The sequence below is a fragment of the Streptopelia decaocto genome (genome assembly GCF_964273445.1).
Source record: "Streptopelia decaocto genome assembly, chromosome: 1".
Taxonomy (NCBI): domain Eukaryota; kingdom Metazoa; phylum Chordata; class Aves; order Columbiformes; family Columbidae; genus Streptopelia; species Streptopelia decaocto.
In genome coordinates, this window is record NC_138663.1 from 211,108,522 (window position 1) to 211,130,650 (window position 22,129).

General features: G+C 50.3%; 1 protein-coding gene across 2 annotated transcripts in view; it reads right to left on the bottom strand.

Annotated features, from left to right (window-relative positions):
- The window catches only part of SLCO2B1 (solute carrier organic anion transporter family member 2B1), a 65,992-nt gene extending 45,190 nt beyond the window's left edge, over nucleotides 1-20,802 (bottom strand). Inside the window, exons 1-3 of one of the 2 annotated variants that reach the window (XM_082043597.1) lie at nucleotides 20,688-20,768; nucleotides 8,342-8,519; nucleotides 4,490-4,593 (exon numbers count right to left, since the gene is read on the bottom strand). In XM_082043597.1, the coding sequence (XP_081899723.1) occupies nucleotides 4,490-4,570 (81 nt within the window). In that variant the 5' untranslated portion in view covers nucleotides 4,571-4,593; nucleotides 8,342-8,519; nucleotides 20,688-20,768. Of the gene's footprint in view, nucleotides 1-4,489; nucleotides 4,594-8,341; nucleotides 8,520-20,687 lie in introns of both variants that reach the window. The other variant, XM_082043596.1, reaches the window with a different exon arrangement.
- Nucleotides 20,803-22,129: the final 1,327 nt, after the last annotated feature.

The window sequence follows — 22,129 nt, forward strand, 5'->3', positions numbered from 1 at the left end:
TGGGTTGAAGGACCTTCCCAGCTCCCCCAGTGCCCCCCTGCCATGAGCAGGGACATCTTCACCAGCTCAGGTTGCTCAGAGCCCCGTCCAGCCTGGCCTGGGATGTCTCCAGGGATGGTTCACCCACCACCTCTCTGGCCAACATGGGCCAGGCTCTCACCACCCTCAGGGACAACAATTTATTTTAACCTGCTCTGATGGACCATACGAATTCATCCCAGGGATCTCTAAAGGCTCAGGAACCATCAGCCCCAGGATCAGCTTTGAGTCACGCCTCTCAGTTGCCTTTTGACACATGGCAACTGGTTTTCATTACACACTCTCTCTCTACAGATATATATATATATCTATAAAAATTGCAGTGCTGTGATTTTTGGTCCTTCAGCCACTTCAAACACACAAACCACATTGAGCAATGGTTTTGTGTTTCTGCAAGAAACACTCAAATCCTGGACTTGAAGCTTTGTTTTCTGAGGAAGTCATTTAGAAACCGGACGGGCTGACCTAACTTCTTGGGAAAAAAAAAAAAAAAAAAAAAACACAAAAAAAAAAACCCCAAACAACCAAAAAGCATCCTGTGTTAATTGTGGGCTTGGTGACATGCATGGTCAGGTCACCTCTGCCTTCAGGGTAAAAACAAGTAGTTCAGTAGTTGAATGGGAAACATAAAATTGGAAGAGAGGATTTTCTCTCCTTGGCCACGGGCTGCAGCCAGGATAACGCCTGGCAATGACAGGCCAACAACTGGAAATGGCTTTGTTGGGGTTGGTCCCAGCCTGATGCTGCTGCATCTGGTCAGGGCAACCCCCAGTATCAATCCAGGCTGGGGATGGAGGGATGAAGAGCAGCCCCAGGAGAAGGACTCGGGGTTGCTGGGGGTGAAAGATTGGCCATGAGCCGGCAACGTGCGCTTGCAGCCCAGAAATCCACCCGTGTCCTGGGCTGCATCCCCAGCAGCGTGAGCAGCAGGTGCAGGGAGGGGATTCTGCCCCTCTGCTCCGCTCTGTGAGACCCCCCTGCAGTGCTGGTCCAGCTCTGGGTCCTCAGCACAGGACACACATGGACCTGCTGGAGAGGGGCCAGAGGAGCCACAGGAATGATGCGAGGCTGGAACAGCTCTGCTGGGGACAGGCTGAGAGAGTTGGGGTGTTCAGCTGGAGAAGAGAAGCTCCGGGGAGACCTTAGTGTGGCCTTTCCAGATTTAAAAGGGGTTGAGAAAAGAGATGGGGACAGACTTTTGAGCAGGGCCTGTTGTGATAGGACAAGGAGTGATGGTTTTAAACTAAAGGAGGGAGATTCAGGCTGGAAATGAGGAAGAAACTGTTGCCCTGAGGGTGGTGAGAGCCTGTCCCAGGTTGGCCAGAGAGGTGGTGGCTGAACCATCCCTGGAGACATCCCAGGCCAGGCTGGACGGGGCTCTGAGCAACCTGAGCTGGTGAAGATGTCCCTGCTCATGGCAGGGGGGGCACTGGGGGAGCTGGGATGGTCCTTCCAACCCAAACCCTTCTGTGATTCTATGATTGTAACCATCCCTGCATTCTCTTTCAAAGCCACTCTGACCTGAAGAGATGGGTCATAATTTCCCTGCTGAGATTTCTGTGCAGAAACCCAGCAGCAGGTTGTCCATGAGAAGCAGAACTGGTCTCCACCAAAATCCCTTCCTTTTGTTCTTCTCAGGGTGGGCTCCAGGGACCCTTCAGAAAGCAACAGACTTCAGGAAACAACTGCCCATTGTCCTGCCCTGGTCTGGTCTGCAGCAACCCCCACCAAGAATTGCCTCTATGTCTACATTCACACAGACACCCTTGCTAAGGAAAAGAGACATCGATTCCTCTCACAGGCCCAAGATGACTTTGCACCTCAGTGTCTTTAATCTTTGAAGTTTCGAAACCCCTTAAAAAGACTCTGCAAGGAAACATCAATGGGATTTTGTTTTTAAAGATGATGTTGCTGGCAAGTATAAAACAAAACAACACCAAAAAGCCAAACAAAACCAACCAAACCCACGACACTCTTCCCCACAAAAATGACAGATCTGAAGCGTTTAACACTGGCCATCATCTTTTCGTCTACAGCCTGGTGATGCTGTCTAACAAGTCGGGTAACTGGCTTCCAACACATTGAATGCAGCAATAAATTGATGATAATGCTATAATTACTCATCAAGCAAAACTATTCAGCCAAAAGAGGATGAACCAGATGCCGCAGGACAGAAGGAGCCACGCCAGGTGCAGCCCATGGTTCTGCAAAGAGCTCCTCAAACATTCAGCTGGAGAGGACCTGAGGTTGTACCGAGCCCAGCAGGACACTCATGGCATTGCATTGCCCTAAGACTTTGAAGAAGGAAGGTTTATAGGGTTGGCTCTGGTTTACATTAAAATTACATGAAGACACAACAGAGAGAATGAGGAATCTGGTCTCCCAGCTCAATATCAACTCTCCTAAGTAAACTAAACCATCGTTTCCCACACACATTTGCAGCAACACGCTAAGAAAAGCTCACGTTAAATCAGTTGTGTGCATACCGCAGGTGTAAAAAGAAAATCCCCAGACCTGTGGCTGCATAATAACAGAAAAAGAGTTTTCCACCTTGCTCTCCACCTATTCAGCCAGCAGCTTCTGATCTGCTCCCACATCACCCCACCTTTGGCTCCCCGGAGCTCTGTGTCTCGAGCTCCCACTTCACAGTAGCCTGTTCCCACAGCAAAACACTTTGTACCTGTCATCTCCGTTTGTTTGAACAAGAGCTTCTTGAAAGCCGATGCTTACAAGCCAAGCAACATGCTCCATTGAACATAACAATTGTCATCCAGCTAGACCTACAGCTGGCTCAGCTTTAGTTTCCTGCTTCCTTGAGATGCACGAGAAGAGCACAAAGCTTCTGAAATGTCCTCTTTGTAAGAAAAAGAAGATGGAAATATGAACTTGATTCTGATGCAACCTGAGCACTCACTCTTTCTGGCATCACTGTGGCCAATGCTGATTATTATTTCCACTTTACAGATGCTTGTCTTATCTAAATGTTTATACTTCTATTTTTCTTTTGTGTGTTGCTACACTTCTCCAAGAGCACCATGTGGCAGAACACCAGTTGCACAAGTAGTGTGATCATTATCGTTACCTGGGGTTTTTTAAAAAATGCCATTAGCACTGTACAAAGAGAAAAGGGTTCCAAACCATCTCCATAGCCAAGGATCATGGATCCTCCTCTACAAATAACGAGCTGAGGAGTCTCGCTGGCACTGACACAGCCATGGGAAGGAGGCAAGAGGCCATGCATATCTGCTGGAAAGCCCGAGATCGATGTGCTAAACTCAAACAGGCAGCACTGGCCACACAACAAGAAGATCTCAGCTTCTACTGCATCCAGCCTCACGCCTCTTCCCAGAGTTGATAAGGGAAGAAAAAAGGATCTTCACCCATAGTTCCCCATGACTCACTGTTTTGGGTGCTCCAGGACAAAGGAAATGTGGCTTCACATCTATGATAAGCAAGTCAAACTGGTCCTCTGCCTTCCCTGGGCATCCTCTGACCGTCACACTGCTGTGCAGAAGTGACCACCACCTCCTGCCGTTACCACCACAACCAACTTTTGGGCCTTCCCCGAAGAGTTTACTGAAGTCCACTCATCTGGTTGCCTGCACTGGACCTGGTGGAGCTCTTGGTTGAAGATATGGAGGAACCACCTCCCTGCATACTGGAACAGGTTGGTCAGAGAGGTGGTGGATGAACCATCCCTGGAGACATCCCAGGCCAGGCTGGACGGGGCTCTGAGCAACCTGAGCTGGTGAAGATGTCCCTGCTCATGGCAGGGGGGGCACTGGGGGAGCTGGGAAGGTCCTTTTCAACCCAAACTATTCTATGATTCTATTGTATGACCCCAGACACCCACCAGCAAAACAGGAGGAGCTGGGTGAACTTACATCAAGGGCAGGAGGTATTGCAGGGGGGGTGTCCAGAATCATTGCTTAGCAAAGATGTTTTCAGTCAACAAATTAAACCAAGGGCAAGGTTTAAGCCAACTAGATGCCACTCCTTGCTTAAAAGGGGGCTAACACCCAAAGCTTTGCAGGTTGCTGTGTGCTAAACTCGAAGAGTGAGCATCGATTCCCCCTTTTCTGCCCCCATTACATACACGCATTTATCATGGATACCATAAAAAAGCATTTCCACAAAGACCAAGGCTCATGGCTGCTTGAAGATCTGGGATTTGTTTCTCTTGACAGTTCGCTTTGGGCTCAGGGAGTTCCACTGACAGGAGTTAAATGCTGCAGAAGCTGAAAGTTAAACTTGCGTTGCCAAATCGCCGTCCCACCGCTCGCTTTTGGGTGGAGGTGTCTGCACATCCATCCGCTGTGGGGAGCACCCCATCCATTTCCAAACACGTCTTGTAAACAGAAATCTTATCAATGCCTTCTGCAGAAAGCTAAACTCCGCTTTACCGCGCCAGTAATCCAAGGGGGGATTATAGAAAGCGGGAGGTATTTACCTTGATACTGAGAAATGGGTTCCTGCAGAGCGTTTTCTGGGACCGATCCGGGCAGCTGCTCTTTGCAGTGGTGCTTGTCATTCTGTCAGGTCTGCTTTATCCGCCTGCCAAAATAAATCATTCGGCACAATGCTAAGTTGCTCTGCCTGAATTCGCCTTGCTCAGCACAGCAAAATCCTCTCGTGCTTTGCAAACACCCACACAGAATCACAGAATCACAGCAGGCACATGGTCGCTATAAGCAATTATTAATTATTCCTGGGTTTTTTTCATTTTCTCGCAGTGCTTTGCTTCTGCAAAGCAACAAAGCAGCAAAGCAGAACACTAACAGGCTGGTCACCAGGGCACCTGAGAGGTTAAAAATTATCAGTCATTTTACTTCTAAGCATCTAAAAAGTGCAGGGCCAGGACCCTGGTATTCGTAAATCCCAGACATACCAGAATATAACTGGGGCCAGCGCTGTTTGGCAAGAGCCAGGAGCAGAGGAAACGGCCTCAAGTTGCGCCAGGGGAGGTTGAGGTTGGATGTGGGGAACAATTTCTTCCCCAAAGGGCTGTGGGGCATTGGAACAGGCTGCCCAGGGCAGTGCTGGAGTCACCATCCCTGGAGGGCTGGACAGACGGACATGAGGTTCTCAGGACATGGGGCAGGGACAGGGGTGGGGAACGGTTGGACTTGATGATTTTGAGGGGCCAGCTCGGTCCTGCCTTTGGGACATGCCCAGCAACACGGACACAACATGATGCTCATTGTACAGAGGATTTTGGTTTTCTCCCAGCAAGCTGCTGCTTGCAGCTCCATTCATCCAGACCAAAACCCTACGCTGGAAGAAAGATCCTTCACTTTGTGCAACCCACAGAGCAACCAGTACCTGTGACCCCCACAGTCTTCACTCTGGGGGTTCATAGAAACATAGAGTAGAATCACAGAAGGGTTTGTGTTGTAGGGACCTTCCCAGCTCCCCAGTGCCACCCCTGCCATGAGCAGGGACATCTTCACCAGCTCAGGTTGCTCAGAGCCCCGTCCAGCCTGGCCTGGGATGTCTCCAGGGATGGTTCAGCCACCACCTCTCTGGACAACCTGGGCCAGGCTCTCACCACCCCCAGGGCAACAATTTCTTCCTCATGTCCAGCCTGAATCTCCCTCCTTTAGTTTAAAACCATCACCCCTTGTCCTATGGCAACAGGCCCTGCTCAAAAGTCTCTCCCCATCTTTCTCATCAGCCCCTCTGAAGTACAGAAAGGCCACAATAAGGTCTCCTTGGAGCCACAGCCTGGAGGTCAGGACTTCCAGGGGATAAAGATGCAGACTTGGAGTGAAGAGAGCTCCTTCACTGAAATCTGCCATGCACTCTTACAGGTTTCTCTTTCGCTTTTCTGCAAGAAAAAAAATCAGTACTGCAGGTCCTGGGGAACACAGCAAAGGCAAAATCCTGTGTCAGTGCAAGGGAATTAGGATTGAACAGATGGAGATGAGGTTCTCAAGACATGGGGCAGTGCCAGGGGTGGGGAACAGTTGGACTCAATGATCCTGAGGGTCTCTTCCAACCAAAATGACTCCATGATTCTATGATAAGCAAGGACAATATTGTTTAAACCTTATCTGGGTGATTACTGTTTAACATCCTTATCAATGACCTGGGTGACGGGGCAGAGTGCACCCTCAGTTACTTGGCAGGAGACAAAAGACTGGGAGAAGCGAGTGGCGCCAAAGATGTTTGTGCTGCCATCCAGAGAGACCTCAAGGAGCTGGAGAACCTCATGAAGTTCAACCAGAAGTGCAAAGTCCTGTCCCTGGGGAGGAACAACCCCAGCACCAGCACAGGCTGGGGACTGACCAGCTCTGCAGAGAAGGACCTGGGGTTGAACATGAACCAGCAACACTCCCTAACGGCAAGGAAAGCCAGCTGGGCTTCTTCAGGAGGATCTCCAGAGGTTCCTTCCAACCTCAGACATTCTGTGAGCCTGTAATAATCCCTTCAATACCAGTAGGAGGAAGGTGGACAGTTTTACTGTCCCAGGCTATGGGACTCTAATTGCTCTGATCAACCCCTTCATATCCTTGAATCACACAAGACATCTTGGCTTCTTTTTGTCTGGTATCAACCACACACCTACACTGACCATCTAAATTAGTAAACAGACCTCCAGACCTCTCCTAATCCCACCCTGAATTCCAGCCACAAGGTGCATCTCAGGGTCTCCATAGAGTGCCTGGGGCAGGCTCTGGTCTCCACCGTGCTGGTACAAATCTCCATGAGCCTTACTCTCCTTTCCATGGCAGTGCAGCTCCACAAACCCCAGAGCAGCTCCTCTGATTTGGTTAGACACCACTGAGACCAGGATCCAGCCTCTACATTATATATTGCCCTATGTCAAGCTGTCTTAGGTATGTTTGCAATGTGCATTACGCGGTGACACTGTAGTTTGAATTCAGAAATACCCACAGCACTGAAGAGATGGGAAAAGGGGTTGAGAGGAAAAACCCAGATGGGCGTTAGCTCAGCCCTGAATGGTGCTGGAGCCAAGGATGAGGCATCTGCCCAGACATGAAGGTCCCACCAAGGCAAGTCCAAGATCACCTTCTGTGACTGAGGTCACATTTGCTGCTATATCTGATAGAATCATAGAATCATAAAATAATTTTGGTTGGAAGAGACTCTCAAGATCATCAGGTCCAAGCGGTATGTAACTGGTTTTAGCTCCCCATCACACAGGGCTGGTGGTTGCACCAGGGCATGGCATGCAGAATTGTGCGCCTGAGATCAAGCAGTTTGGGAGATGCTGGATGGTTATATACAACCACTGCTCTGCCTAAATGAAGGTGGGTCTTGGGGACTGCTCTACAGGGTCACAGGTAGGAGGCACAGGCAGCTCCTATCTGCAAGAAGGGGGCTCAGCAAGCCCTTCTCCATCCCTGCATACACTGGCTCTCTGATGGGTTAGACCCTCCTTCCATAGAATCATAGAGTCATAGAATCACAGAAGGATTTGTGTTGAAGGGACCTTAAAGCTCCCCCAGTGCCCCCCCTGCCATGAGCAGGGACATCCTCACCAGCTCAGGTTGCTCAGAGCCCCGTCCAGCCTGGCCTGGGATGTCTCCAGGGATGGTTCAGCCACCACCTCTCTGGCCAACCTGGGACAGGCTCTCACCACCCTCAGGGACAACAATTTCTTCCTCATGTCCAGCCTAAATCTCCCTCCTTTAGTTTCAAACCATCACTCCTTGTCCTGTCACAACAGGCCCTGCTCAAAAGTCTGTCCCCATCTTTCTTATGGGCCCCTTTTAAGTCCGAAAGGCCACACTAAGGTCTCCCTGGAGCTTCTCCAGCTGAACACCCCAGCTCTCTCAGCCTGTCCCCCAGCAGAGCTGTTCCAGCCTCGCATCATTTCTGTGGCTCCTCTGGCCCCTCTCCAGCAGGTCCATGTGTGTCCTGTGCTGAGGACCCAGAGCTGGACCAGCACTGCAGGGGGGTCTCACCAGAGTGGAGCAGAGGGGCAGAATCCCCTCCCTGCACCTGCTGCTCACGCTGCTGGGGATGCAGCCCAGGACACGGGTGGATTTCTGGGCTGCAAGCGCACGTTGCCAGCTCATGGCCAATCTTGCACCCCCAGCACCCCTGAGTCCTTCTGCTGGGGGCTGCTCTAAATTTCTTTTACCTGCATCTCATATTAACCCACTGTGTTTCTGTACCTCCCCTGGAAGAATCCTTCCACACTTGCTTTCTGGCTCCCAACCACCACCTAAGTTTAACCACACAAAGAAATACAAATCCATGGATAGCCACCATCCCCATCCCTGCACCATTGACCTTCTTCCCTTCAGACCTGGCCTCCCTCCTCACTTCTCACCAGCCACATCCATAGGGGGAATAATATCAGGGAGGACGATGTCTTTGTTGGGTTTTTAGTCCCCAGACTTCCCGCTCAGGAAGCTGCATTGTTTGGAGGCATGTTAAACCCATTAGGCTCCAGCTTGTTGTTCAGTGCACTCTGATGGATGTTTCCATCTCGGCGGCATCTGCAGGCTCTACGGCAAATGGGGTGAAAGGCTTTACATTATTGTTCTGTGTAATTCTATTTCCCCCGTGATGAGAGGCGAAGGAGCAAGTACCGTAGCCACAAACAAATTAACAAATGCACGGGCTGATGTAAATTGTACCAAGAGGAGACTGTCTTAACTGTGGTATTTGCACAACCCTTAAGCGCAGCTTGCAGGAGAGGTAAATTCAAGCAGGGACCTGGATGCTTCTGAGTTACAAGCTCCACAGCATCCTCTGCAAAAAAAACGATTGCTGCCCTCAGCCCCATTTCAAGAGACAAGATATTGCTCCAGCGAAATACAGGATGGGATCAATAAAGTAAATTCGATCGTAAATTAAAGAAGCATCCACGAAAAGCTCCTCTGAACCTCTGGAGGGTTAAGCAGTGCAGGAGAAAAAGCACCCGCCTGTCTCCGGACCACGGCGTCCAATATTGCCTGTCTCTGGGAGCAGAGCTGTGATTAATTATTTACAGTTAACGACTTTGCTGCTGGAGCCTCTTGAAAGCTCCAGAGAGGCACAGGGGGAAGAAAAAGGGTTCTGGGGTAGCAAGGGAGGAAAGAAAAAGGAGTCTGAGCCCAGATTTGAAGTCATGGGTATGTTCATGGAGCTGGTACCCATTGCAGGCTTAACACCCTTCTTTCCTTGGGTAACTATATTAATGTTTTAATTTCCCTCTGACACCTGGTGTGGACTGTGGGGTTGTTATATGCAGGGACAGGAGTTGGACTCAGTGATCCTTGTGGGTCACTTCCAGCTCAGGACATTCTACTATTCTATGATTTTATGATTCCATGTCTTTGCCTGGCCTCCTCAACAAGAAATACACTTAAATAGAGGCACAAACAACAAATCACATGGTCTCTAGGAGTATTTTGGTGCCCCTGCCCATCCTTTCTACATCCTCCTTTACATGTGTGCATCCTTTAACCCTTCAAGGTGTCCAGGAACATAACACAACTGGAATCAGTCCAACCTCTTTCCTACATAGTCGTCTTGGTAGAAGAGAATGGTAGAAAGCACCGGTAGAAATGTTTTCACTAATCCCTGCCCAAGCATGGTGTAAAAGCCCCTCACCGTAATCACCCCATATTTCCCAGACCGCCATGGAAAAACTCATGTTTTCTTTCTCCGGACCTATTCTTAGCATTAAGGATGACCCGCATCATCTCTCAGCAGCCGGTGGCCGAGGATGCACGGCCACGTCTGACTCCATCCCACCACAGACACCTTTATCGCACCTTCAGTGAGGTTTCCTACTCCTATTTCACTGATGAAAGAAGGAAGGGGTGTGAACGGCTGAAAGACCCAAGGGGGAACACATTTGGCAGAGATCTGAAATGCTGCACAGTTTGCCAGCACTTAAAAATGAGAATAACTCATTGCATGTAGATACTGTTGATCCACTGTGCTTCATTAGGAATAAAACAAAACAGAAAAGGGCAATGACCAGACCAAATAAAAAGGCAAATAAGACCACATAGATTAAAAAACAATGTATGGAGATAGCAGCATGCTATTGACAGGCTGAGTTGGGCTGTTCAGCCTGGGAAAGAAAGGCTCCAGGGAGAACTTATTGCAGACTTTCTGTACTTAAAAGGGGCTGAGAAGAAAGATGGGGACAGACTTCTGAGCAGGGCCTGTTGCCATAGGACAAGGGGTGATGGTTTTAAACTAAAGGAGGGAGATTCAGGCTGGATATGAGGGAGAAATTGTTGCCCTGAGGGTGGTGAGAGCCTGGCCCAGGTTGGCCAGAGAGGTGGTAGATGAACCATCCCTGGAGACATCCCAGGCCAGGCTGGACGGGGCTCTGAGCAACCTGAGCTGGTGAAGATGTCCCTGCTCATGGCAGGGGGGGCACTGGGGGAGCTGGGAAGGTCCCTTCACCCCAAATCATCCTGTGATTCTATGATTCCTCATCTGTGCCAGGAAGGAAAGGGTGCTGCAAAGAGCCCTGCTCTGCAGGCTGCACCCAGCTGTGCCCTCCAAGGAACTTTGTCCCAAACAATAAAGCAGGAGCTGAGATCCTGCTGCAAAACTTGGGCTGCCTAATGACTTCCATAGCACCCTTGCAGCCCAGCACCCACCCCATGTCAAACCTCCTCAAAACCACACTAGGAGGGTGTCAGACCAAGGTCACCACACACACAGAGAGGGTTTTAAGCCAAAGAGTTTGTTTTTCAGGGTGGTGGGGCGGGGTGCAGCTTCGGTGCCTCTCACAGCTGCAGCTCCATGTGTGTCCTGTGCTGAGGACCCAGAGCTGGACCAGCACTGCAGGGGGGTCTCACCAGAGCGGAGCAGAGGGGCAGAATCCCCTCCCTGCACCTGCTGCTCACGCTGCTGGGGATGCAGCCCAGGACACGGGTGGAGTCTGGCTGAGCAAGCTCCTTCCCAGAAAAGCGCTTTGTGAAGCCGCTTTGCGAGCAGCGATACTGCATCCGCTGCACCACAAGGGAGGATTTAACCCTGGATTCTCTGGACCAGGCTCTTGCAGATGCTGTGGATGCAGCAACGCCAGCATCTCGTACAAACACAAGTCCCAAATGACCAGCCTACATATCTTAATTAGCTAGCCCAGAGCAATTATGTTGTGTTTGCACAGGATACCATGATTATACAATGTGCTTAATGAGTGTTAGAGGCTGCTGTTTGTCAGCTGGGGAACGATGGAACGAGTTGAGAGAAGGGAACGGAGCTGGTGAGGGGCTGGAGCACAAGTGTGATGGGAGCGGCTGAGGGACCTGGGGGGTTCAGCTGGAGAACAGGAGCTGAGGGGAGACCTTCTGATCTCTGAACTGCCTGAAAGGAGCTTGGAGCCAGGGGGGTCGGGCTCTGCTCCCCAGGAACAAGCGCCAGGAGCAGAGGAAACGGCCTCAAGTTGCGCCAGGGGAGGTTGAGGTTGGATGTGGGGAACAATTTCTTCCCCAAAGGGCTGTGGGGCATTGGAACAGGCTGCACAGGGCAGTGCTGGAGTCACCATCCCTGGAGGGTTGGACAGACGGACATGAGGTTTTCAGGACATGGGGCAGTGCCAGTGGTGGGGAACGGTTGGACTCGATGATCTTGAGGGGCTTTTCCAACCAAAATGATTCTATGATTCTGATTCTACATTTAGAGGGCTGTGCTGGTTGAAGAATGTGTCTGGGGCCACAGGCAAATCCCTGCCTGCAGGAGCGAGGGCAGAGGTTGCTCTGAGCTCCTTTCAGACCCAAGGACAACCTGGCAACATCCCTCCTCCTTTCTGAGACCTTCCCTGCCAGCCTCAGAGACATGGTTTCTGCACATTGCTCTACTGGTGATGGGATGTTTCTGCAAAGCTGGAGCTTAACTTCAGTCATCTCTTCCTGGTGAGACACTACTCAGGACAACATGGTCACTGGAAGCCTGCTTGATGAGCTGATGGCCTCTTGGTGACCGAAGGGGATGAGCTTGACCCACACAGGGATGGGATGGGATGGGATGGGATGGGATGGGATGGGATGGGATGGGATGGGATGGGATGGGATGGGATGGGATGGGATGGGATGTCTAAGAAACACAATGGTGGGGCAAGGAGTGATGGCAAAGGCACATTTCTCCCTAAACACCTCCTGATTAAGGTGCTTTAGCAGCTGAGGTCTTCACCATGGATGGCAACTAAAGACAACTCAGCCAGCATCTGCTCCCCATCTTCACATCTCGATATCTCACAGACCAGCCCCGATGACACCATTCCGGTCTGGCAAACCCTTCTGATCATCTTCATCCCAACATGTGGCTGTTCGTCCTCCTTTCCCCTCCTTGATCATGGGGAGTGAAGCCCCACGGCCAAGCAGATGCTGCAGCAAGACGTGGAATTTGTGCCCTGCTTTCTCATGCAGAGCTGTACCCATCCCTCTGACACATCTTTATTCATCCACACACATCATCAGAGGGGAGAGGTGTGATCTCAGCTTAGTGAGATATTTAAAATGCTAAACGCTGCTCCATTGGAGCTTTCAGTGGTGCTTTTCACCTTTTCTCCCCCAAACCACAGGGGCGTGAAATTCATTTGCTCAGGAGACACAGCCACCGAGAGGACGGTGACAGCTGGGACGGAGGGTGACGGGCAAAGGTGGCAGGATCTGTGACCGTAAGCGGTGTCACTAACCCAAACACAAAGCCCTTTAAAGCCAGCGTTGCACCCTGATGAAGCAGAAAATCGTTTCCTTATACACCTGCGAGTAAACTCTCCAGCAAAATCGCTTCTCCTGCAAAACTCAAAGGGACTTTCTGTGCTCAAGAATGGTGTTTAGGAGTCCAGAAGGTGCATGGGCAACCAGGTGTCACCAAGGGTGACATCTGGGAGATGATGTTGTCAGTGCAGGGGCTCAGCAGAGCAGCTCATGCAGCAGGACCCCAACCAGCACCTACCGAGCACCCACAGGTTTTACTCATAGACTTCAGGGAAGGTGATGGATGAATGGTCTTCCAGAGAGCAAAAGTGCTTGATGCTACAGATCCATCAGCTGTTATTATTCCTTCAGCTATGGATGAAGGATTTTCCCTCAGCCCCCTGTTTTTTCCACATTTCTAACCCAGGTCACAGCATCACTTGGGATGGTAGAACCCGGTACAACAAGCCCTGGGTGTTGTGGGTACAGGAAGCCGAGCTTGGATGCACCAGCACATCAGTCCCACACTGATTGATGCCATCAGGCTACAATAAAATATCGCCATTAATTACAGCCTTGCTCCCAGGAGTTAGCAACCTGCAAAGTAGCAAAGCGGGGGGCTAAAATCTGGGGAATAACCCCCTTATGTACAGAATTCAAGCAGATAATCTCATAAAGCTTTGCAGTGCAGATTAAGATGCTCCACTTGTCTCCATGTTGTCCTTTCTTTGATCCCCGGGCAGCAGAATTACCCCAAAACCTCCCAGTTTCTCTGGGACTTGCACCATGGTCCTCGATACGATAACAGGGGACAAGGCTCGGTGACACCATCCTATTCCCAAGGACATGAATCTGTCATGATGCCTTTATTAATAGCAGCACGGCTCCTGTTAGCTGAACAAGGAAAAACACACGCTGGGCTCAGCAGAGCTTGAGTAAATAACAGCGAATGTAACACAGCGAATTAAATCCCAGCAGGGGAGACAAAATGCCAGCAAATATCCCGTAATCTGTCTTCCTTCTGCTGAATTTCTAGATAATTTTCATCCACCGGCAGTGAAACTGGAATAGCGTCAGTGTGTGTATTTGTGAGTGTGCCTGTGTTAAATGGGAAGCTGGCTTGGAAAAGGGGGGTGCAAAGATGCTTTATAATACAAGAAAAGGAAAAAAAAAATCAGTGTATACAAATCATTCCCTGCCTGGAAAAGCATTGAGAAATAAAAGGGATGCATAGATATGCCTAAATGCTGTTTCCAAGTGAAAATGAGATCAGCCCAGCTCGGTGGCTCTTTGTAATGAGAAATGTGTCAGGGGTGACACATCCCAGAAACCCCACAAGAAGCAAAACACAAGGAAATCTGTTACTGAGAAGTTAAAAGACTAGAAAAAAAAAAAGAGAAAACTGATGTTGAAACACATGAAATACAACCGTGGGCGGTGAGACAGGGGCACCGGGTGCAGGGCAGGACCAGGTGCTCTCCAGGGGTCCCTGACCCGTTCTTACTTGGGGAGGGTGAAGCTTTCCTCCCAGTTTTTTGATGGGGTCTCCTAGACATCCCTGCTCAACCCAGCAGGTTCTGACAGATGCTGGAAGCATGAGACCTTCTTAGAGGGATTCTCACCTGCTCCAAGATGTGGTGAAGGGGTTGGAGCTCACCTGGTGATGCCGAAATTGAGAGGGGAGCGCTCACATCATCCCCCATGGAGACGAGGCACTGCAAAAGGTCAATGTGGAGGAGCTGGAGCTGTGGGTGCTGTCACAGAGCTGTGGGGTTCACCTGGCACTACATCTGCACAGGGGACATGTGGACCATCTCCTGGACTATGCTTGCAATCAACAGAGACCATCACTTCCACAGCCCAACCCATGGCCACCAGAAGAATCATAGAATCATAGAGTCATAGAATCATAGAACAGTTTGGGTTGGAAGGGACCTTCCCAGCTCCCCCAGTTCCACCCCTGCCATGAGCAGGGACATCTTCACCAGCTCAGGTTGCTCAGAGCCCCGTCCAGCCTGGCCTGGGATGTCTCCAGGGATGGTTCATCCACAATTTCTCCAGACAGCCTGTTCCAGTGTCTCACCACCCTCAGGATAAAAGGGAGAAAGTCTCCCCACTGCAAATAAATGGGTTGCTTTTGGGTGGTCATCACTGAGAGAGCATGAAGCTGCCCTGAAACTCTGCAGATCAAGGCCACCAGAGCCATAAGCCTGGCTTGGGGACTGTCCCTGGGTGCTGGGTGACCTTCATGGTGGCGACTGCCATCATCATGCATCCTTGGGAAGAAGATGGTGCCCATTGCATGGGTTGGGTTGACCTCGCCTGCAAGAGGACAAAGTGTCCCAAGAGCAAAAGTGACTCAGAGCACAGAGGGAAGAGGTTACAGGCAAGATGTTGCAGCTGAGATCCCCAATCTCAGCCAGTTACATAAGCAGCAAGGCTGGGAATTGCATAATAACACAAATAATTTGTACAGTTTCATTTTCAAAGGCTGCCCAGAGCTCTAGAGATGTCAGGGTCTGGTGTCCCCAAAGACCCCCTGCTCTCCATCCTTCTCCTGTTACTTCCAAAGCTCTCACGGGATCCATCCCACTCCTCACAAAACCAACATCCCATTAAACCTCGGTGCAATTCCCACCCTTGTTTCTCCCCACGTGAACTCTGGTCTTGCTTGTGCTGGCAGTTTGTGCTGCAGGTGAATTAAGTTCATCTCGAGGGCATTCAAGACGTTTGCCAGACAGGGATCTCATAGCTTTGCAAGTTTTACTCATTCTCTGTTCAGATTATTTTTGCAATACATTGAATAAAACAGTTGGCCTTCTGCTCTGGACCCAGCCAGATGCTGAGCACGGGGGGAAGAACAGATGTGGTGTGCACTATGGAAAAGTCATGACTTGTATCCTCAGTGGGGATTTTCTATTTTAGCACCACCTCCCATGTGTTTGGCAGGGAAATACTCCCTGCTCCAAGCAGCAGCAGCAGGAAAAACAACAAATTAAGTATGAAAAGCCCTTTTTTTTTACAGGAGGACCTGCCTTCCCGTAGACACGGTGCTCAAGTCTATAGAGAAACATCTGCCAAAAGGAGACTGAAGGAAGGTGATCCCAAACCGGAGTTTTTCTAATCTGGGGGGTTTATACATCGTAAATATCTCCCTGATAATTTTTCTCCTTTGTGCTTTAATGATGCTTGGACAGGAATGAAACTGAGAAAAATACTGGCTTTTTGCTGAGTGTTTCTAAAGAGCAGTGAGACTTTGCAGCACCATTCACAAGGTGCTGGAAGAAACATATAAAAGCGAGAAAAAGTCAGCGGCCAGAGGGGCTCCAGCACCTGATGGATGCAGACACACTCTGATGAGCAAAACTAACTTATTGAAGAGGAAGCTATTGCAAAATGAGGAGCAGGAGACACTTCAAAAGCCTCATGTCTCACACAGCATCCTGAGTGAAAGCCCCAATAGCTCCCTGTAGCACAGTCTTCCTGGAGAAATCCAGATGTTGCCTGCTATATATTACCTAAAACTTCTAAAAAAAAAAACCCAAAATGAGAATTTTCCACCTGCACACATGGTCTTCCCAGGACAAATAACCTGACCCCCCACGCTGATGCTGAGTATTGCATGAGGAGCACCTACACGCGTTTGCTTCCTGCTCATTTATTTCCATGGGATATTCAAAGGCAACTCTTTTCTCCCTCTGGACTAAGCCAAAGATTAGCAATCAAAGCATCTGCAAAAAGTTTGGGGGAAACTAGTAAGATTTGCTTCACTGGGAGGTGGGAAAGATGCCGGTCACCCACATGTAAGAGGGATTGATGGGAGGGCAGGTGCAATGAAATGCTGCTATGATGAACAGGGAACTGAGAGCAGAGATTAGGAGAAGTGAAAACAACTTCCTTACCCAGCAAAAGAGACGTGGAGAGGAGCTGGATATAAACACCCATGAGGAAATAGGGGAGAAGAGAGCTGGTGACATTACGGGGCAATGCTGGGACAAGGACAAACGCAAGACCCAGCCCAGCAAAGCCATTGTGATATTTCAGGTAGAAAGGGGAATTAATTCCCGTCACAACTAAAACTCATTCTTCCATTATTTAATATTAATGGACTGCAGAAAGTCATCTTTATTAGGAAGGGATGTTACTTCTTTTCTTTTTGCTGCCAGGTTTTCTTACACCCTTTGGAAGAAGCATCTCCTGCTCACCCCGAGAGCAGGTACAGGCTGGAACACCCCGGTGGGTCAAGGAAGACCAGTGAAACAAGGAGATTGTTTGCTGGAAGTCCCCAGACCTGCAGCTGGAGCCACATCTGGCCCCAGTTGAGCTGCCTGTCTGCAGCCCAGCACCCAGCCGGTGGCAAGTCCTCTCCTGCAACCTCAGCAGAAATCCTGTCCTGGGGTTTCTCCAGCCAGCCGCCCACTATCAATCTCTCCTAGAGTATATATATATATATATATAGATACATACCCATATATCTATATTTCAGAGCCTTGCAGTGTTTGAATCAAGTTTCAAGCCAGAAATTCCCCACCTCACTCGCTGCTTTGTGGCACCTCACGCCGCTGCCTCCACTTGTTTTGAAAATTAACATTTTCAAAGAGTGCAGGGGCAGGTGCTGAGGTGGGTAATGAGGCTCCCAAGACATCCCTCAAGTCCACATTTAGCCAGGTAACAGCTCAAAACACCAAATATTTAATCCATGAGGTGGCTCAAGCACGTGCAGAAGGTTCAGGATAAAGCTGGGATGTGCTGACAAACCAGTACCAGTGCCCCCAGGGGAGCACTGGGACAAACTGGGAGCCAGGAACCACAAAGAAGACATGTGGGGCAACAAAGATGCTGAAGGGAGTGGAGCATCTCCCTTATGAGGAAAGGCTGAGGGAGCTGGGGCTCTGGAGCTGGACAAGAGGACACTGAGGGGGGACTCATTCATGGGGATCAATATGGAAAGGGGGAGTGTCAGGAGGATGGAGCCAGGCTCTTCTGGTGACAACCAGTGATAGGACAAGGGGCAATGGGTACAAACTGGAACACAAGAGGTTCCACTTAAATTTGAGAAGAAACTTGTTCCTGGTGAGGGTGGCAGAGCCTGGCCCAGGCTGCCCAGGGAGGTTGTGGAGTCTCCTTCTCTGCAGACATTCCAACCCGCCTGGACACCTTCCTGTGTAATCTCATCTGGGTGTTCCTGCTCCATGGGGGGATTGCACTGGATGAGCTTTCCAGGGCCCTTCCAACCCCTGACATTCTGTGATTCTGTGATGTTGGGATCTATTTTTGACCAGGACACCCTTGGGCTGCTGCAGAGGAGGCAGCAAACCCAGGAGCTCAGCAAAGCTGGGTTAGGAACGCTCGTGTGAGCCAGGATTATGTATTTCAGAGCCTGGAAATCCCACCCACACCCAGCAACACGGCTGGCGAAGGCAAGAAAACTGGAAGAGTAGGAGGGGAAAAATGAAGATTGATTAGAGCGCATTGCAAAATAACCAAATATTAAATAACAACCAGAAGGGCTGGGAGTCAGGAGGGCTCTCACCACCAGCTTGATGCCAGTGGTTCCCCCAAAAGCCCTTCAGAAGCTTTATGAGGGAACTGGACTAAGCAGAGCACAGGTTTATATGTGTCTGTCCAGACAAGATCGGGGCAAAACCTTGCTCAGACTACACATTTTCCAACAGCTGCTGCCTCTTAGTGGATGGCAGAGCAGACGAATGCCACGATGGAGACCCCAGCAGGGGTGCAACGCTCCTTTCTAACACTTTTCACCTTTCTGGCATCTTCTGCGTGAGCACAAGACACCACAGACCAGTGCGGGGCAGGCGGTGAAAGGAAAACAAAATGCAGTCATGATATTTCTGCACGCAACTGATAAAAGGCCCTTTGGAGGGGATCGATACGGCTTGGACTGGTGAGGAATCAGATACTGATGGGAGGTTGGATAAAGGATGCTCCGTTGCCTGCTGGAGCTGTACCAGCAACCGCGGGTGAGCTGCACTGCCTCGAACAGATGCTATGTAAGGTTATAATATACAGCTGGTAGGGTAAAATATAGACCGGAATATTGGTAAACTCCTGAAGCAGCTAAACTCTGGCCTTTTTTTATGGCTGTGTATTCTTGGTGCTGTTCATAACAAGCCCTATCTCTTTTTTTTCCCTATTTGCTCTTGTTCTTTGATTTACCACACCATCCTTGACTGGTATTTTCCTTTTTGTTATGGACCTGGAGCACTAAGAACAGCAGTGAAGAGCTGGGAGCCTTATCTGGTTGGACACAAAGCAGCAGGGCCTGATAGCATCATGTTCTAGAGATCCCACCTGTTTCCCAATGCATTGCAGGGGATCCAGCTGGAGAAAGTCCATGGCATGGCTGTCAACCCATAGACACTGTGGAAGGTGCCTCAGACACGTATCCAGGTGATACAGGAATGAGGGAGGAATCATGAGATCATAGAATCATAGAACCATTTGGATTGCAAGAGACCCTCAAGAGCATCGAGTCAAACTGTCCCCACCCCTGGCACTGCCCCATGTCCTGAGAACTTCATGTCCGTCTGTCCAACCCTCCAGGGATGGTGACTCCAGCACTGCCCTGGGCAGCCTGTTCCAATGCCCCACAGCCCTTTGGGGAAGAAATTGTTCCCCACATCCAACCTCAACCTCCCCTGGCGCAACTTGAGGCCGTTTCCTCTGCTCCTGGCGCTTGTTCCTGGGGAGCAGAGCCCGACCCCCCTGGCTCCAAGCTCCTTTCAGGCAGTTCAGAGATCAGAAGGTCTCCCCTCAGCTCCTGTTCTCCAGCTGAACCCCCCAGGTCCCTCAGCCGCTCCCATCACACTTGTGCTCCTTCTGACTCAGCAATTGCCTAAAAACCCCAGAAACATAAGAGCTCCAGATTGCATCCACACCCCCACATTGCAGAGATCCTTGGGCATAACACGCCTCTTGAGCAACAACAACCTGCCCAGTAACCCAGCATGGCCAAGACATGATCAGCTGGGCTTTGCAAAGCACAACACCTACTTCCACCATTTAATCTCACCTCTTCAGTGTTAAAACTCAGTTTTCAGGGAGGACAGGCTGGTACCACTGCTGACTCCCACCTCTGAGGCTTTAAGCATCAGCTGCTCTAAGGGAAACATCAGCCCCACCCACCCATGACCCAGGAGAAACCAATAAACCTGCTTCACCTGAGGTCCAGCTAAGGAAAACTTATTAGAACACAGACAGGAGCAGGCGGAGGCAGCAGCTCAGCCCAGAGCTTGTCCCCAGGCTAAGCCCAAGCAGAAAATGCACATAACAATTAAAAGGATACAACCCATCACCCTGGTTGCTGGGCTGCATCTTCACAGAGCTGCACAAAGACTTTTCCCTACTGTCATTAACCCTTTCCCACTCCCTGCCACTGATTTTCTCCAAGCCAGGAGGTCCCACCAGCTTTTTCTGACCAACACCGTGACCCTGCCTTGAACTGGTTCTTCTCCCAAGCCACACGCTGCTGGAGAACCTTGGGTTTGGCCAAGGTTTCCATGTGACACCAACCCTGTGCCAGCCCAGGGGTGGGTCAGGTCCACACCTGCCTGGCATCCTCCCCAAAAGCTCGTTAAGACCTGGGTTGAGAAGGGGCATTGTCAAAAAAAGAAGAAAAACCGTAAGAGAAACCAACCGTGGCCACCTCAGAGGTTGGAAAACTCCCTGTAAAGGGAGAAAAAGAGTGGAACTACATTACCGGGAGAAAAAAATACTCCAATAAATAAACACAAGCAGAGGGAAAGCGACAAAATACACGTGCAGAAAGCTGAGTGCAGAACATTTGTAATTTCTCTTCTTTTCCCCTTTATCTTTTAAGCTGCTGGAAACATCCAGCTCCCGAGACAAACAAGTTCAAAGACTCTTGCAAAACAACACAGGGAAAGTGGCGTGAGAAAGTTCACATCTACCGAACCCTCAGCCCGTCCTGCAGCCCGGAGGCAGATCCGGAGCAGAGTCACCCTCGGCATCTCCTCGCAGCAGCGGTGCTGCCATACTCACAATTTCAGGACTCTCCGGACCCCAATCCCACCGCGTTGGGAGCGAAATAGAAAGTTTCCCTCCGACGGCGTCTGCTGAGGCCATTCACCACTTTTACTTCCCAGCGGGGAGGTGGGGATGGGTGTGTGGAGGTGGGGCTTAGGCTGCAATTTCAAAAAGCCGGACTACATTTGAACCAAAACTTTTGCAATCTCTTTCAATGGTTTGTTGGTTTGGTTTGTTGTTTCTTTTTTTTAAACTTCATTTTCCTGAAGCTGCAATCCAAAAATGACAGAGCCACCCGTGCGGTTTGCTGAAACGGGGCTTTGCAAACTGCTCACGCAGTCCCAGTCTAAACTAATCTCTGCTTTTGCTCCATCTCTTGCCTCCCATCCCCTTTTCACTACACACAAAAGTCCCATCCCACCCCAGCTTTTTCCTTAGCTTTTCTTATTCCAATTGTTTTATCTGCATTTATTTCTTTAACTTCCGAAACTGCCGTGTTAGCCCAGGATTTGTGACCAGGCGTGTTTGCTTGTATAACCCTGGGTGTTTTATTTTTCAATAACTCTCCCTATTGTGTAGGTTTTTTTGCTAGTCACTGAGGCATTTCCAGGTAAGAACTGGCGGAGTTAACAAACAGGCAGCCTCAGTGAAAGCTGTCAAAGGGAAGCTGGGATTTCTCCCTTTGGGTATTTTTCGGGTGCTTTTGTGTGTTTGGGTGATGTGCAGGACCATGGCTGTGGGTGGACCCAGCGGGGATGCTCTGCCTGGATGCCGGCACAGCTGCTTGCAAGCCACATCAGACCTCGATACATCTTCCTCCTCCTCACTCCCAGTTGCTGTGTTTGCTCCATCTGCTGCCAGTTTGGCTGGGGATGGTGACCTGTGGTGCCTACAGTGTCATGGAGGGACCTGGCCCTGTCCCCAGCCATCTCCATGCTGCAGAGAGAAGAGGGAGATGAGATGCTGCCTGCACTCAGACACATAGAATCATTTTGGTTGGAAAAGCCCCTCAAGATCATCGAGTCCAACCGTTCCCCACCCCTGGCACTGCCCATGTCCTCATGTCCGTCTGTCCAACCCTCAAGGGATGGTGACTCCAGCACTGCCATGGGCAGCCTGTTCCAATGCCCCACAGCCCTTTGGGGAAGAAATTGTTCCCCAGATCCAACCTCAGCCTCCCCTGGCACAACTTGAGGCCGTTTCCTCTACTCCTGGCTCTTGTTCCTGGGGAGCAGAGCCCGACCCCCCTGGCTCCAAGCTCCTTTCAGGCAGTTCAGAGATCAGAAGGTCTCCCCTCAGCTCCTGTTCTCCAGCTGAACCCCCCAGGTCCCTCAGCCGCTCCCATCACACTTGTGCTCCAGCCCCTCACCAGCTCCGTTCCCTTCTCTCCACTCGCTCCAGCACCTCAAGGCCTTTCCCGGTGTGAGGGATGCAAAACTGACCACATTGCATCAGCA